Here is an 18,466-nt window from a genome sequence, read left to right on the forward strand (position 1 = left end):
TGAGATGGGTCAATCACAACAATATTGTCATTATTTTGTAATAACTTTTCTGCGGACGTACTGGTATTCGCAGTAGATTGCTCAAATGTAAATCTATTTCCGGTAAACTTGCGTTTTTTCGCAATTGATCGATGCTTAGGAACATTGTGAGTTCCTTTTTTATTTGAATATGAAGATTGATCACTCATTTTCAAGAAAATAGCACGTGTAAAATTATAATGCGCTCGATACAACGATCACAATGAGACTAAATGTGTCTGGCTCCGAAAATAATTTACGTGGCAGTAAACGAAAAATTTCTAGAAATTTCTAGAAATTATTATAATGATATATTTTTGTATATCTGAGAGCCAACAATAGAAACTGGAATCGTGTTATAGGGGCTGGAAGAGACAGTAGACTCTGAACAATACTTCAGGTACGTTTCGCAGCTAATGACACTCTAGCTGCCGAGCGGCTGCTCTTTAAAATGTTATAACTCAAAAACTATTTGAGATATCGATTTGAAATTTTAATATGTTATTTTTAAAGGTGTAATCTACCGAAATATGAAAAAAAAAAATCGACTTTTTCGAAATTTCACACTAGGTGTGCCCCTTAAATTGTTATGCGCGCCTATTTTTTGGCTAAGTCAGAGAATAAGCGTTACGAAGCAGCAAAAATTAAAACTAAAATGAATAGAAAAAATGCCAAATTATTGTCATAAACTCAATACTAGTGATTTTTTTATAATTTTTAACATTTAATTTATTATAGACAACTATATATGGGTCATTCCATGCCAAATCGACAAATTTATTACCTGACCTCTTTCGATTTCGCTAAAAATTTTCTATCTTTTTCTACCCCCCGAAAGACATTTTTCAGAATTTTAAAAAATTTTTTTTCCAAACTCAAAAAAAGTTACGAATTTTCGAAAAAAACCGCTCTTTTTTTTTGAAAATGCTAGAACTTTTTTAAAAATTGACCGTTTGGGAACTTTTTTTTTTCAAAATTTTTGTTTTTAAATGTAGTTTTTGAAAAAAAATATGAAAAAATTTTCAGAATCCCAGATATATGAAATATTTTAGTTTTTTTGAAAAAACCGTGATTTTCTCAAAGTTGGACCATTTTTTTTTTTTTTTTTTTTTCTAAAAAAACTTCAACTAATTCCGCAGTGATCGCCGCATATTTCAGGATGTGATCGCTATTGCTTCTAATTTTTTTTACTGTTTAAAAAAAAAGTTTTTTTACAATTTAGTTTATTTTTTTAACTTTTCGCCCAAATTTTTTAGCTTACTCGTGAAACTTCAGAAGTTGAAAAATAATGTATCTTTCGAAAATTTTAAGTCGTTATCTTCCAAAATTTTTTTTTTTTTAAATTAAGTGATAATTATGTTTTTGTTTCATATTTGTTCAATTTTTTTGTACTAAAAAATCACAACTGCACTATTGAAGTGTGCAGAAAAATATCCTCAGCCGATAATTTTTAAACTGTCGTCTATCGGTAAAAAAGAGATCATCTCTACTTTATTCTGTTAAAATGAAGGTTATGTTAAAAGAATAATCGTATCGTTGATGTGTTCAAAGTGTCACAAAGATATAACATTATTAAATAAATTTACACAGTTTGACGGAGAGTTCTTTTTATCGAATTTTTGTTTACAAGTGATTACAATGCCAAAGTTTCGCGATCGATGTTGTAATCCACATAATTTGGAGAACCATCGGAAAACATCATCTTTGCGTAATGTACCACAAAATTTAGCTAATCGATACAATTTGTCAACTGTTGATCGAATATGCAGTTCATGCTATAAAAAATTACTTCATCATTACGCTGAAAGTTTTTCTGATGAAAGTGATGACAATGAACCCGATGAGCGTTCTGAGAATGATGAAAATATTCTTACCGGATCTATAGAAGTTGATAATTCCGGAGGCAATAACCTGACAGGTATTTTTGAAGCTTTTATGTTTCGATGTTCAACTATCATTGTTCTTTGTATTTTCTATTGATTATTTTTTTTTAGATCCAACAACAAGTGTTGGAGAATCACAAATTCAGCAAAGTAGTTCGTCGTTATCTGAACTCAGTTTGGAAATAACTCGTCCGATCGTAAATGAAGCTTTATTATTATTAAACCAATCTCCATTGCTAGCTAGAAGAGTAAATGATGAAACGTATTTAAACAATAAAGTTTCTCGTGTTGCTGATAGTTTGAAAAAGGCATTAGGAATTCCAAATCCTGTAAATTTTCAATACAGCAACACAGATGCTGCTGAAATAATTAAAAAATTAAGAGAAAAGTTCCATGATACCAATACGACCAAATCTTTACGTATACAAATGTTGACTCTTATGCCGTCAAGTTGGAGTATTGAGAAGATTGTTGAAGTAATGGGCACAACTACGTATATGGCGCGATTAGCAATAAATCTTGAAGCTGATAAAGGAATATTATCAATACCTGAAAAGAAAATGGGTGAGATATTGACTTACTAACTAATTTTTGTTTGAACAATTTATACGTATTTATATATAATTTTAATCATCACTCAATTTTTCAGGCCATGGATTATCTGTTGAAGTGTCATCAGCTGTTATAAATTTTTATAATGACGATGAAATGAGCAGTCCTATGCCAGGGAAAAAGATTTTGTTTCATTGCGTAATGATGATGGTACGAAAATTCGAATTGAAAAACGCTTAGTACTCTGTAATTTGAAGGAGTTACATAAGATATTTCAATCAAGATTTCCCGGAATTAAGATCGGATTTTCGTCATTTGCATCTTTACGTCCAAAACACTGTATCTTAGCTGGTGGTTCGGGGACTCATACAGTTTGCGTTTGTTCTATTCATCAGAATGTCAAATTAATGATTTTAGGAGGTAAATTAAGTCGATTAACAGAAGGTTCAAATATGCCATTGAAAACTTACAGCGACTGTGTGAATGGGCTATTATCTGTGACAATCCCAAGACTGAGTGCTATTTCAATACATGTCTAAATTGTCCAGGCATTGACAACATAAAACAATTAATTTTCACAGAAATGGATAATCATGCAATCGATGAAATTCGTTACAAACAATGGGTGTCTACCCCAAAAGTAACTCTTGAAACAACGCTGAAAAATGCTTCGGATTTTGTTGATGATTTTTGTGATAAGCTTGTTGGTCTATTACCACATAATTTCATTGCAAAAGAACAATCGGCATATCTAAGAGCGCTAAAAGAATCGATAACCGATAACGAATTCATAGTAATTGTTGATTTTGCTGAAAATTATGCGTTTATTGTTCAAAATGCTGCACCGGGATTCCATTGGAATAACGGTCAAGCAACAGTTTACACAGTCGTTATTTATTATAAGGTTAATAATCAACTAACTCATCAGAGTATGGTTATAATTTCAGACTGCTTAAACCATGATTCTATTGCTGTCCATGTTTATTCTGGAATTATTTTCGACTTTATCAAATCTCTTTCGCCCACAGTCTCCAAAGTATTTTTTTTTTCGGATGGTGCACCGCAACAGTATAAAAATTATAAGCATTTTAGTAATTTATCCCATTATCGTGAAGATTTTGGTGTACCAGTTGAATGGAATTTTTTTGCAACGGCTCACGGCAAAGGGCCTTGTGACGGAGTCGGTGGGACGGTTAAAATGAGGGCCTCGAGAGCAAGTCTGCAATTACCACCTGATGAGCAAATATTAACACCTGTACAATTTTTTGAATGGGTGTCAAAAATTTGACAAATATAAATGTGCGATTCTCAACAGTTGACGCCTACAATCTGATGAAAGACAAACTAGAAGATCGTTTTAAAAATGCCAAAACCATCCCAGCAACACAGAAAATACATAAAATTTCGCCGTTGGAAGATGGTATAGTGGAAGTTAAGTCATTTTCTTTTTCGGATCAGTCTTTAACTCATAGCACAGTGAAAAAAAGAAGACAATCATTAAGTAAAAAGAAATAAGGAAATAGATGTTATCATAAAGAATAGATGTTATTGTAAATAAATAAACTAATTAATGAATAAATAAATCAATAAATATTAGAACCTGGTCAGAAGAAAATGTTTTATATGAAATACATTCACGGATAAAAAGGTGATGTAAAATTTGTATCACTGTAGACGCTAATTTTGCATCTAATGTATTATGTCCTATACTTTACTATACTATGATACAGCATTTTCTATAGTAGTGAACCGAATATAGCATCACCTGACGTAAAATTTGTATCACTTTTTTTCCGTGTTGATTTCAGGACAAGTAATAAAAGTGATTTTTATTTATGTAGAAATATGAGGTTGGAAGTATGAATTTAAAAAAAAAAAAATTTTGGAAGATAACGACTTAAAATTTTCGAAAGATACATTATTTTTAACTTCTGAAGTTTCACGAGTAAGCTAAAAAAATTTGGCCGAAAAGTTAAAAAAATAAACTAAATTGTAAAAAACCTTTTTTTTAAACAGTAAAAAAAATTAGAAGCAATAGCGATCACATCCTGAAATATGCGGCGATCACTGCGGAATTAGTTGAAGTTTTTTTAGAAAAAAAAAAAAAAAAAAAATGGTCCAACTTTGAGAAAATCACGGTTTTTTCAAAAAAACTAAAATATTTCATATATCTGGGATTCTGAAAATTTTTTCATATTTTTTTTCAAAAACTACATTTAAAAACAAAAATTTTGAAAAAAAAAAGTTCCCAAACGGTCAATTTTTAAAAAAGTTCTAGCATTTTCAAAAAAAAAGAGCGGTTTTTTTCGAAAATTCGTAACTTTTTTTGAGTTTGGAAAAAAAATTTTTTAAAATTCTGAAAAATGTCTTTCGGGGGGTAGAAAAAGATAGAAAATTTTTAGCGAAATCGAAAGAGGTCAGGTAATAAATTTGTCGATTTGGCATGGAATGACCCATTGTAACAGTTTTACCTGCTCAGGTTGGCCCCTAATCAATTTTTAATTTAACTAAACAAAACTAACAACAATAAAAATTATCAGGGCGCCACCAGGATTATTAATCACGGTTCCTGGAACCGGTCCAGAGCTGAGAAAACTTATCTTAGGGTAATGAGAGTGGAGGAAGGTGCTGTTAAATAATAAAAATTTAATTAACAATCTGATCAGTTTTATTAACAATAAAAATTTACCAAACTTAACAATTTTTAGCGCTCACACACACACTTATAATCTAACGAAGCGGAGAACAACTGCGAAATAAACGATATTTACAAACGAACCTCCAATTTGACGATACGATGACTAGACGGGCTTTTTCGAACAAACGGTCTCCCACACCTGTCTTAGAACTAATTGGGTTTTTTCGAACAAACGGTCTCCCACACCTGTCTTAGAACTAATTGGGCTTTTTCGAACAAACGGTCTCCCACACCTGTCTTAGAACTAATTGGGCTTTTTCGAACAAACGGTCTCCCACACCTATCTTAGAACTAATTGGGCTTTTTCGAACAAACGGTCTCCCACACCTGTCTTAGAACTAATTGGGCTTTTTCGAACAAACGGTCTCCCACACCTGTCTTAGAACTAATTGGGCTTTTTCGAACAAACGGTCTCCCACACCTGTCTTAGAACTAAACTTAAAATTTAACGTCCACCGGACGACCAAAACTAACTCCACACTTTACAATATCTTATTCTCGACGAGCCCCTTTTCGGCGTCTACCCGTCGATTTCTAACTTATTCTCGACGAGCCCCTTTCGGCGTCTACCCGTCAATTTCTAACTTATTCTCGACGAGCCCCATTCGGCGTCTACCCGTCAATTTCTAACTTATTCTCGACGAGCCCCTTTCGGCGTCTACCCGTCAATTTCTAACTTATTCTCGACGAGCCCCTTTCGGCGTCTACCCGTCAATTTCTAACACGTGCCCCTCCCGGCGTCTACACGTGACGGGCCCCTTTCGGCGTCTACCCGATTTCTAACTACTGTCACCCGCACAGAGACGAATCATATACACTACTGGAAAAAAATTAAGGGATCAAAAAAAAATTCCAAATTTTTCGGTAGTTTTCAACAGGCCGTAACTTTGAGAGAAATGGTCGTACAGGAAATAAAAAAAAAAGTAAATTGTAGCTCCAAGTGTCTAGTTTTTGGATTAGAACTTCAAAATTTTGTAGCCTCCGCGGTTTCTGAGTAATCGTAGAAAAACCAGCGACAAAAAAATTCTCAAAATTTTTTTAGTTTTTTTTTTTGGTCTACGGGCGTGGAAAAAATTTTTTTAGCTTAACCACCATAAGAATCGGATACTTTGTTCATTTAGCTTTAATTTCTTTTTTTAAACACCCTGATACGTCCATTCCTCACTGAGATATCGGTCTTCAAATGGAAAAGGATCTTTTTGTCTTTGATTATCGATATCTCAGCAACCAATGATCGCACAGAAAGTTAAAGGTGGGTTTCAAGAACTTGAATGAATTCCCTTAACGACTGTCCATTGTTTTTTCGAAAAAAATTTTTTCTTTCCGTCACATGAATTTGAAAATGCAACAAAAAAGGGCTTTTAGTGGTTTTTGGAAAATCAAGCGCTGGATCGAAAATATTGAGGAAACCACTAATGTTAAGTGTGCCTTTTACAGTTCAATATGTCTACAAAAACCCTACAAAGAATCAAATTAATCCAGCCAGCCGTTTTTTTGTTTCACTTGATCGAATTTTTGAAAAAATTAAAGGATAACGTTTTTTGCTCTGAAAAGCTCATAATTTTTAAAAATGAGAAAAAAAAATGGTTTTTTCGAGCTTTTTCCACATTTTCGTTCCAAAAAGTGCTTAAATTTTCAAAAAAAAAAAAATTCAAAAAAAAAAAAATTTTCAAAAAAAAAAAATTTTTTTCGAAAAAAAAATTAAAAAAAAATTTTTTTGGAAAAATTTTTTTTTTAACTAGTTAAGGAAACTCAAAAAACCATCGCCCAATGATTTTTATCACCTTTCCACCGCTGCATTCCTTGATTCTACTGATCTTCTTTTAATTAAATTAATAAAAAAAGTTAATACCCCCAATCGAATTTCGATTTTTTCATACGCTTTTCGGAGTTTTTTTTTCTTTTCTTTTTGTGAATCCTTAGCAAATCGCTTCATTCAACAGTTTTTTTCAAAACTAATCCCTCTGCGCTAAAAAAATTTTTTTAATTTTTGGTCAAAATTGAAAATTTCTGACTTTTGATTCTTAATCATGTTTAGACGACATTTATCGGAGGTGGAAGTCGCTCGGTTAGTGACTCTTATCGACGAAGGTTACACTCAATATGCAGTTGCTATCCGGATGGGTGTAAGTCAATCTGTCGTATCTCGAGCTTATACCAGATACCAAGAGACGAATCAATATCATCGTCGCCCCGGACAAGGTCGCCATCGAGTCACTAATGCCCGCGATGATCGAACAATTGTTAGAGAAGTTCGACGACAACCTTTCGTCAATGCGAATATTGTCGCTCGAAACTTCCCCAATCGCAGACAGCAGCAACAACAACAGCAACAGCGACGACGGCATCAAGTGCGAAACATTTGCTCTCGAACAATCATCAACCGTCTTCGTGAAACTGGGTTACACGCACGACATCCTAATCGTGTACCCCTGTTGACAGCAAGACATCGTCGAGCTCGTTTAGCGTATGCTTACGATCATCGAAATTGGAACTTGAGGGAATGGACAAATGTTTTATTCACTGATGAGTCTCGTTTTAATCTGTATGGCAACGATCGACGCCCTTGTGGAAATAATTCTCTGAAAAAACTCTTGAAAAGTCTTTATAACTCTGAATAAGACTTTTCGAAAGTCTTCACATCCCTAACTAAGTAAAGGAAAGACTTAATAAGTCTTCAAAACTCTGCGATACTCTTCAAAAATCAAATTTTCCCTGCAATTTCGGAATTTCTCAAAGAGTTATTAAGACTTGATAAGACTTGTTCAGTTTTACAGGAAAAGAAGAAAATATTTCTTTTCAAAAAAATTACTTATCAGAATTAAATAAAACTATAAAAAAGAATTAATGCATGTTTTAAAAAAATTTTTTTTAAATAATATTTTCATCACGAAAATACTTTGATGGGCATCGAATCACTCATAGTTGAGCAAGTCAAAACATCAACAGCAAATGAAGTGCACTTGCTGTTGGAAACAGATATTACTCAAAGAGTAAATCCAATCGGTATTTAATTTGGACTATCAAATATTAAAGTCAACTTTCTAGGTAGGAAAGAATTTTCTAACCACATGCCACCTATTAGAAACTAAGAACACTCAAAGATTCTAACTGTAAATTCGTAAACTAAAATATGTTAGGTATCAATTAATTCCAGCAGATGGCGTGTGGATAGAAAATTCTCTTCTATCTAGAAAGTTGACTTTAATATTTGATAGTCCAAATTAAATACCGATTGGATTTACTCTTTGAGTAATATCTGTTTCCAACAGCAAGTGCACTTCATTTGCTGTTGATGTTTTGACTTGCTCAACTATGAGTGATTCAATGCCCATCAAAGTATTTTCGTGATGAAAATATTATTTAAAAAAAATTTTTTTAAAACATGCATTAATTCTTTTTTATAGTTTTATTTAATTCTGATAAGTAATTTTTTTGAAAAGAAATATTTTCTTTTTTTCCTGTAAAACTGAACAAGTCTTATCAAGTCTTAATAACTCTTTGAGAAATTCCGAAATTGCAGGGAAAATTTGATTTTTGAAGAGTATCGCAGAGTTTTGAAGACTTATTAAGTCTTTCCTTTACTTAGTTAGGGATGTGAAGACTTTCGAAAAGTCTTATTCAGAGTTATAAAGACTTTTCAAGAGTTTTTTCAGAGAATTATTTCCACAAGCGGTAGTAGTAGTACTAGTAGTAGTAGTAGTAGTAACGGTAATATAAACTATTGCAAGGTCGTTGAGCTTGCAAATCTACAGATTCGGTAGAATCTGGCGCCAAGTTCCGTTCAAAAATTCCGTTGTAAACGGAGCGCCAGACTACCGAATGTGTTTACCGTAAGCAGAACGATATTTTTAGGTTGTAAAATTTTATTAATTCTACAGAACTTTTTTTTCTCCAATATTACTCTATAATTATACATTATATGTTATATTATCAATATTAATTGATAATGGTCATTGAAAATAATAAATTCTATTTAAAATTAATTAAATTCTCTAGCACAAACTATAGCGACCCAGATTTTTAGATTTTGACTTTTTTCTTATGGAGAAAGTGACATGCCACAGACTAAATAATTCGAGAATGTATGGTAACTCTCCACTAGATGGGAGACTACAGTTAAAAAAAAAAGTTATGAGCTTGCGTCGATGCTCACTAGGGCTCGTCAATGTTACTCTAACACAAACTGTAGTTAGAAAGTTCGAAATCGAAAATAAAAGAAATAGTAAGAATCATCACCAATATTATAAAAACCATGGAAATTTATTTTACGATTTTATAAAATATAAATAATATGATTGATAATTTGTCTATCAATCTAAACCAAAGGATATACTTGATGGAATTTTATTAATGCTTATTAGTTACTCTACGAGAAATAAAAGTTTAACGTGATTTTATTGTTACAATTGTTTGTGCACTAATTTTCCGCGGCAAAAGTACATAATTTGAATTGAAAATTTTTTCAATGACATAAAATGTTGAAATTTTTTTTTTTTTAATAAAATCTATAGAATTTACTATCAACTTTACATATGAATTTTTTTAAATTAACTTTTTTTTAAATTAAGTTCTATTTATTAACTAGAGTCAATATCTACAAGAGCTCACATTGTTTGGATTTGGTTTCTATGTAATAGTCAGCTGATCATTGCCTTAGTAATTCTGTTCGAGTGTTCTACAGACATAGGTGGCACTGCTATACTGCGACCAAACTGCGCGGACATTCAAAACGACAATATTCTGTACATAATGCTTATATTCATTATGAGTTTGATGAATCGTATTATTTACTAACAACATAATTATGATAATAATAATATGTAATAAAAATAATCATGCTAATAATAACAATAAAAATGAAGATAATACTGATAGTTATTATAATGATAACAATAGATTGATGTTAAAAATAATTGCATTCATAATATTGAACAATACGATTATTTTATTAAATTATTAAGGATTGTGGTATTAAATCCAAATTCACAATTTCCTAAATTACAAAAATATAAAAAATTTTTCCTACGATTTTATAAAATATAAATATTATGATTGATAATTCAAGTCTATCAATCTCATCCAAAAGATATACGCGACTAATTTTCATGAAATTTTATCGATGCTACTAGTTTCTTTACGGAAAATAAAAGTTTAATTTATTTTTATAATAATTTTATGAACATTTCATATCCGTGGGAAAAGTACAAACTTTAAATTAAGAATGTAAAAAAATTTCTTATGAATACAAAAAAATTTACAGAGTAAACTACTAACTAAACTATCCAACAACCTTCTATGTGTATGTTGTTAAACATATTGTTCTAATTTAATTTAATTTATTAACCAGACCAAATAGATAATACGCTAAACATTGTTTGAGTTTTACTTTCTTCGGATATACCAGCTGTTCAGGATCTCGAGAATTCTCATTAAGCAGTGTGTACATTCTATGATCTTTTGGTCATTTCCTATAGGTGGCATTGTTATTCGATTGAGCGGGTTTCAAATAATCATAATTTTTAGATAATTCGTATTGTAATTATGCGTTTGATGCATTGTCTTATTTACTAGCAACAATATCATAATAATAATAAATGATAATTTAGGAGCTGATTTTTAAAATGGTATTAAAGTAAAATTTCAATTATTTGAAAAAGCTTTCGTTGTAAGAGAACAATTTCCATTATGCTTGAGTTATGCAGTAACTATTGATAAGAGTCAAGGTTTAAGTTTAAAAAATGCCATCATTGAAGCAGGGAACACCATTTTTAATGTTGGTCAAATTTATGTAGCCCTATCTCGTGTAACAGAGTTACGTGGACTATATTTAATCAATTTTGATCCTCATTCCGTTAAAGCAAGCTCTTCAGCAATTAAAGAATATAATCGTTTAAGAAAAATTTATAGGTCTGATTTACCTACCATACCAATTCCTGATACACGTTGGCAAAAAGTATGGGATATGATTTGGGCAGTTGAAGAACATTCTATTCAAATTGAACCCAATAATGCGAAAAAAGCTTCTCTTAATTTATTAGAATTTCGAGGTATTGAAAACTGTGATAACGTTTCCGATGGTCTTGATTCAATTATTCTATGTATATTTAACAATACAATAATTAGAAAATTATCAATCAATCATAGCCCAAAAAATCAATCTGTCAACAATAAACTTAGTAATTTATACAGCAAATATAATAATCGCGAATTACTTTTAAAGTCCAGTGACATTAAAGAGTCATTAATAGGGTGATTCAAAAAAAAAGAATATTTTTTTTTTCGTTTGGTACTCTGAAAAATAGGTTCCTAGACACCTCTAAGAAAGCCTCTCCAAGCATGAGTTCTTAATTGTAACGGGAAGGTCCTCCTTCTTACAGTTTTCTATTTTTTCTTATTATCAGATAGAAAAATTTATATCTCGCTTCCAACTACTTGAAAAAATATCTTGTTCCTTAGATTTTGTAAGAAAATTGAATGCTCTACAAAAAAGGTCTCTTACGATTGTTTCGTAAACCCAACCGTTTAAAAGATATTAACGGTTAAAGTTTGATTATTTTTGGGAAAATTTTTTATTTCTTATGAATTTTATAACTCAATGAAAAAAATCATTATGAATGATGAAACTCAAAGTTTTGTAGGAAATTTACTGCTCTATAAAAATGGTCTCTTATGATTTTTCGATCAAGTTGAGCGTTTACGAGATATTCATCGTCAAACATCAATGCATATCAATTTTTCTAGTTTTTGATCAATAATTCGAAAAATTTCAATTTATTCTGTGAGTTTCAAGGACATTTAGACAAATTTGAGTTTTTATTATAAAAGCAACTCCTATAGATGTTTTCTGTTCAAAAATTCATTTGAAAGTTTTTATTCTAATAATATTTTTTTAATTTTATCTTTAATAATTTAAAATCTTAATCGCGTTGTCATTTATTATTATGAAATTTGTTCAGTGCGTATTTTTAAATTGTTTTTCACAAAACATACATAAAATTTTCGTTCGAGGGGATTTTTGTTTTGAATTCCATTTCTTCTTCTGTTTGTCTTCTGAAACTAACGCCATCTATGTTTTTTACTCTCAACTATCTTCAGTATCTACCCATTTAATACCGTATTTTCAGTGTTCCTAAAACTGATCATCTTGAATACGTAATAAAATAATTCATTTAAAATAAGTCTTATAATCATCACATAAATTTATTTATCATCAATTAACCTACAATGAATAAAGAAATACGTTTTATCGGAATACCTCTACAAAGAATTTCGGAACGTAAGTTACCAAAAGTGAAAGAGGTTATGCGTGTGTTTTTCTACCAACTTAAAATTTTAAAGTATTCAATCAAACAAAGTGCTAAAAATTCAGTTGACCAAGTTATTGAACTGTGGAGAAAAAATCAGATTCCAACTAGTGGAGCTCCTAATGCAGTCAAAAAATTTCTTCGCTATCACAGTCAATGGTTAAAATTACAAAAAAATTTCGATAAAAAGAATTCAACGCAAAACCAAAAGGAAATGAAATTTCAGACTGATCTTGAACAATTATTCGACATTGTGAGCGAAAAATCCTTAAAAGTGCTTGATGATAATATTAGAAAGTTGTATTTGGATCAAAAATTCGGTACCCATAAAGAGATTCTTTCTAATAATGTACCTGTATCAAACTTAACCACGACTATGATGGGAATAGATGAGAGTAATAAGTATCTGAGATATTTAATTATTATAAAGTCAGGTAGTAGTGTAACTTTTCATAGATGACTAGATGACATTTGACTAGACAATTTTTGGAGTCCTTTCTTAATTATTTGTCATCAAAATGAATAAATTCTATACATTTTCTTCGTTTAATTTATAAAACAGATCTTATTCCAGACTTAGATCAACCGTCTACCAGTCATGCGATTGTTCCAAGTGAAAAATCAGAGTCGTTCTCTACGTATACATTAAGTGGAGTTACAAATTTTGGATCTGATTCAGAGTATGAACCTCCAATTCCGACAAAACGAGCAAAACTTGATGTCTTAACTCCTGAAGTCATTTTTGGACTCGACCGAGCTAATGTCAGCAGTAGAAATGCGATGTTTATTATTGCTCCGGTTTTACTAGCAGTAGGTATTAAAATTGAAGATACAACGCTCAGTTATAGTTCAATTCAACGAGCTCGTATGCTTCAAAGAGAAGACATTGCTAAAGGACTTAATGACAACTTTAAGACACACGATAAATACGTTGTGCATTGGGACGGAAAAATGCTGAATGACCTTGTTGGATCAAAATCTGTGGAACGGCTACCAGTTATTTTAACTGCATTTGGTACCGAACAATTACTTGGGGTTCCAAAAATGAATTCTGGGACGGCAGACAATCAAACATCAGCCATTTTATCGACATTGAGTGAATGGGGTATTACTAATTATGTTAAGGCGATGTGTTTTGACACGACGGCAGTTAATACAGGTAACTTATCAATGATAATTTAATCTAAAAATATTTAATTATTAACGTTCTAGTTTAATTTTTATTGCTTACTGAATTTCACTTTTGAAATTATTGAGAATTATTTACTCATTTGGATTTTAAATATAATCTACAATTTGTTGAAAATATTAAATTTAACGATAGTTATCTATTTTCTTTATACAGGAATTCATAACGGTACATGTAAGGCAATTGAAAAGACTTTGGGAAGAGAGTTAATCTGGTTACCATGTCGTCACCACATTTTTGAGATCATATTGAGAAGTGCATTTGAAGTATATTGGCCTGTGTCATCTGGGCCAAACGTACCAATGTTCGGAAGATTTAAAAAATCATGGGATGAAATAAATAAAACTAATTATAAATCTGGAATTGAAGATACTGTTGTTGCTGATATCATTTTGGATAAAAAAATGAAATATCTAGTTTAATTGCACAATCCTTACAGGTATGATTTAACTGCGATTTTAAGAAAAAAATTTTCTTGTTTCTGACAAATTTTTAATTATTTTTGATAGTTACTACAACCCCGAGATGACTATAAAGAATTGTTGGAATTGTCGTTGATTTTCCTTGGAGAAATGCCTCAAGAAGAAATTTTTTCAAACGTCCTGGTGCAATTCATCATGCTAGGTGGATGGCGAAGGCAATTTACAGTTTAAAAATGTTTCTATTCAGAAATGAATTTAAACTTTCTAATAAAGAATTAGACGGTCTTCGGCAAATTTGTATATTTATAGTTACACTGTATTTAAAAGCTTGGTTTTCATCAATTTCTGCAACAACTGCTGCTAATCATGACTTGCAGTTTTTGAAAAATTTATTCGAGTACAAAAATATCAATTCATTGATTTCTTCAGCAACTTGTGAAAAAATGATTTTGCATTTATGGTATTGAAGTGATGAACTTGCCGTTTTATCATTATTTGACGATACCGTTTCATTGGAAGTAAAAAAAAATATTGTTGGAGCTGTTAATACTCGTAACGGTACAGATTCTAAAGCTAAAAATTTATAATTGATAAAAACGATTTGAATTCATTAACGCAAAAAGTCTGAGTGACTTTGTTTCTAAAAAGTCTTTAAATCTCTTTAAAATCTTTGAATTACCATATGACTTCCTTGATAAAGATATTGAATCGTGGCCTACTAATGACAGTTACATTGAAAATAAAGAATACTTTAACCAATTGAAAGTTGTTAATGATTCAGCAGAACGAGCTGTTGCATTAGTTAGTGAGTATAATCAATGCTTGACAAAAATGAAGAGCAATTCCAATACTTATTGCAAATTATCAAAGAACATCGAAAAAACTACCCAAACTGCAATAGAGGAAATTATTTACAGTAAAAGTGTACCGTTATGTTGAAAATATTGAAAATTATATGGCAGTTGATAATTAAATAAATAAATTCTTCGATAAAAAAGTGAAACACATCTGAAACACACTAAATTGAATTATATATTTAAAAATGCACTAATTTTTTGTTTTAATGTAATCAAACATGTCCAAGACTAAAAAAACTAATTAAAAAAATAGTTCATAACATATTTCTATTCATAGAAACTCAAATTTGTCTAAATTTCCTTGAAACTCACAGAATAAATTGAAATTTTTCGAATTATTGATCAAAAACTAGAAAAATTGATATGCATTGATGTTTGACGATGAATATCTTGTAAACGCTCAACTTGATCGAAAAATCATAAGAGACCATTTTTATAGAGCAGTAAATTTCCTACAAAACTATAAGTTTCATCATTCATAATGATTTTTTTTTCATTGAGTTATAAAATTCATAAGAAATAAAAAATTTTCCCAAAAATAATCAAACTTTAACCGTTAATATCTTTTAAACGGTTGGGTTTACGAAAAAATCGTAAGAGACCTTTTTTGTAGAGCATTCAATTTCCTACAAAATCTAAGGAACAAGATATTTTTTCAAGTAGTTGGAAGCGAGATATAAATTTTTCTATCTGATAATAAGAAAAAATAGAAAACTGTAAGAAGGAGGACCTTCCCGTTACAATTAAGAACTCATGCTTGGAGAGGCTTTCTTAGAGGTGTCTAGGAACCTATTTTTCAGAGTACCAAACGAAAAAAAAAATATTCTTTTTTTTTGAATCACCCTAGTCATTAATAGAGCAGCCTTATTCTATGACAAATAACGATCCTGTATCAGTATTTCTTAAAATTTGTGATGATAATTGTGATATTCGAAATTTAGTACAATGTAAATTAGAAATTAATGATCGATGCAAAACATGCAATTATTCCAATTCTTACAGTATACTAGAAAATGTATTACATGTTTCAATATATGATGAGAAAAAAACATTTGAACTACAAGAATTAATTGATTCATCATTTGGATATTGGTTTACTAATTTAATTACTAATTTCAAATTTTGTGAAAATTGTATAGAAGTCAAAGAAACGCTAACAAAAATTTCATTAAATTCCTTGCAACAGATATTAGTTGTGAAGTTACATGTGTCCATCAAAGGAAAAAATAAATTAATAAATAGGAAAAAGGGTTTATAAAATCGGTACCCAAAGCAAAAATATCAATATGTAATACAAACTATGCTGTTGTAAGTGCTATATTTTACTCTTCAAAAGATGGTAATTCTGAAAATTATCATGTTGCGATGATTAAACAAAATTTATCATGGATCCAAATAGATGATGAGACTGTACAATCAGTAAGATGGCCTGCGAATTCTAAAAGTGCTTACGTATTTTTCTTACAAAAGAAGTAAATTGAAAACTTGAGGTACACCGAAAGAAAGAAAGTCTTAAGTCAAGCGTAAATTTTCTTAAATCAAAAAATCTTAAGGAAGATTGAAAATTTCTTGAATGAAGTTAATTTTTTTAAGCCAAGAAATTCCTTCTTGCTCCAAAATAACTTCGGTCTTCCTTACAATTTTCTTAGTTCAAGAAATTTTCTTTTTCTATGTATATATGACATCTTAATACTTAAAATATATTAACTTATCTTAAACTTAACAAGAAATTAAATAAAATATCTACTACTAACTTCTTTTAAAGTTAAAAAAAATACTTAAGTAAATGAGCACAAACAACAAAACTAAAATTTTTAAAATCATAATACTAAATAAAAAAAAATTAATCCACAGATTCGGTAGAATCTGGCACCAAGTTCCGTTCAAAAATTTCGTTGTAAACGGAGCGTCAGACTACCGACTGTGTTTACTGTAAGCATGACGTTTTTCTGAGGTTGCAAATTTTATTTTAAATTCTACGTTCTTTCTTTTTCTTAAATTTCTATTATAACAGTAGTTCATACCTTTTTTTCCTAATATTAATTAATTGAAAAAATTGTTTAGTTCTATGAATCAGAATTATTTCGGTTCAGACAGCGTTGAATATAACTGCTTAAATTTTGTCCCTATTATAATTTTTTATTCAGATATCTCTGCATAGGAACACTTTTTAACAATAATACTAATTATAATACTAAAAGTAATAATATCGGTAATAATAAATTGATGTTAAAAATGACAGCAATAATAATATTTATCATTATCATTATTATTACTAAAATAATTGTTTGTTATTTTCATTGAATTAATGTGTATTGCAGTATTAAATCTAAATTAAAATTTTTTCTTATTAAGAAAATGTCAAAATTCTCTTTGTATATATAAGAAATGTATAATTTTCATCGATAATTTAAGTTATCGATTTAATCCGGAGGCGTTTACGCGGATTAGTCAGTTTAAATTTTTTAATACCACTAGCTAATATGAGAAAAGAAAACTTTAATTTTTTTTATCATAATTTGAGCTGTAAAATCAAAGAACGAACGACTTTTCATATGATTATAGCTTTGCCTGAAAAAATTCATTTATTTATGAATTTTTACTATTGCGCGGGAAAAGTTTACGTTTGAAATTAAAAATGTAAAAGTATCTTATGAAACAAAAAATTTTATAGAACAAATTATCATACAACCTTCCATGTTTATGTTTGAAACATATTTTTTTAATTAAATTTTATTTGTTAACCAGTTTAAACACACAAACATTGTATGAGTTATACTTTCTTCGGATAAACCAGATGTTCAGTGTCTGGGGCATTCTCATTAAAAAGTGTGAACATTCTGTGATCTTATGGTTATTGCCTGTAGGTGGCACTGTCATCCAATTGAGCGGGTTTCAAATAATCTTAATCTCTTGATAATACGAAACATGACTATGCGTTTGATATATTGCGTCATTTACTACAACAATATCATAATAACAATAAATAATATTGGTAACCATAATAAAAATAACAATAATAGTAATTATAATACTGAAAGTATTAATATCGGTAATAATAAATTGATGTTAAAAATGAAAGCAATAATAATGTTTATCATTATCATTATTATTACTAAAATGATTGTTGTTATTAATAAATCCGAATAAAAACAGTTTCACTGTAAAAAATTGCGCCAAGTCCACGTTCATAAAACTCATCTCAATAACATTAGCACTTTACAAAAAAATAAGACTCGTTTCAAAAATTTTCATTCTTTACAAAAAGATGTGAAATCCGAACAAAAACAGTTTCACTGTAAAAAAATTGCGCCAAGTCCACGTTCATAAAACTCATCTCAATAACGTTTGCACTTTACAAAAAAATAAGACTCAATATAATAATTGTCATTCTCTACAAAAAAAGTGAAATACAAAAAAATACCAAGAAACTGTCATAATGTTAAAAAAATTGAAAGAAAATTTGTTGAAAATTTAAAAATTAAAAAAATTTTTTTATCGTACTTGGCGCGCGTCATTGAGTACCCCAAATTTTTTCAG

At 30.0% G+C, this 18,466-nt stretch overlaps 2 protein-coding genes and 2 long non-coding RNA genes across 4 annotated transcripts in view; 3 read left to right on the forward strand and 1 right to left on the reverse strand.

Annotated features, from left to right (window-relative positions):
* Nucleotides 1-10,021, forward strand: part of LOC141533545 (uncharacterized) — a 51,461-nt gene extending 41,440 nt beyond the window's left edge. The window contains exon 4 of the mRNA XM_074252474.1: nucleotides 9,742-10,021. The gene's annotated coding sequence lies outside the window, so the exon portion shown is untranslated. The remainder of the gene's footprint in view (nucleotides 1-9,741) is intronic.
* On the forward strand, nucleotides 2,634-4,052 carry LOC141533699 (uncharacterized). The gene is made up of 2 exons (XR_012480330.1): nucleotides 2,634-2,873; nucleotides 3,401-4,052. It is a non-coding gene; the product is annotated as an uncharacterized LOC141533699 (long non-coding RNA).
* On the reverse strand, nucleotides 5,099-6,064 carry LOC141533735 (uncharacterized). The gene is made up of 2 exons (XR_012480337.1): nucleotides 5,573-6,064; nucleotides 5,099-5,290 (listed from the first exon to the last, which is right to left on the reverse strand). It is a non-coding gene; the product is annotated as an uncharacterized LOC141533735 (long non-coding RNA).
* A 2,647-nt stretch (nucleotides 10,022-12,668) lies between the features above and the next one.
* On the forward strand, nucleotides 12,669-14,069 carry LOC141533842 (uncharacterized). The gene is made up of 2 exons (XM_074252932.1): nucleotides 12,669-13,617; nucleotides 13,804-14,069. The coding sequence occupies exons 1-2, from the start codon at nucleotides 13,239-13,241 to the stop codon at nucleotides 14,067-14,069; spliced, it is 645 nt and encodes a 214-aa protein (XP_074109033.1). The 5' UTR covers nucleotides 12,669-13,238.
* The last annotated feature ends 4,397 nt before the right edge of the window (nucleotides 14,070-18,466 follow it).

Source organism: Cotesia typhae, unplaced genomic scaffold (genome assembly GCF_013202065.1).
Source record: "Cotesia typhae breed Kobodo isofemale line unplaced genomic scaffold, CoteBio_Ctyphae scaffold_121, whole genome shotgun sequence".
Classification (NCBI taxonomy): domain Eukaryota; kingdom Metazoa; phylum Arthropoda; class Insecta; order Hymenoptera; family Braconidae; genus Cotesia; species Cotesia typhae.

Excerpts from the sequence above, each read along its gene's own strand:
- LOC141533842 (XM_074252932.1), top strand. The coding sequence starts at position 13,239 with ATGTTTATTATTGCTCCGGTTTTACTAGCAGTAGGTATTAAAATTGAA. Across the intron at positions 13,618-13,803 it reads CACGACGGCAGTTAATACAG|GAATTCATAACGGTACATGT; the intron begins GTAACTTATCAA and ends TTCTTTATACAG.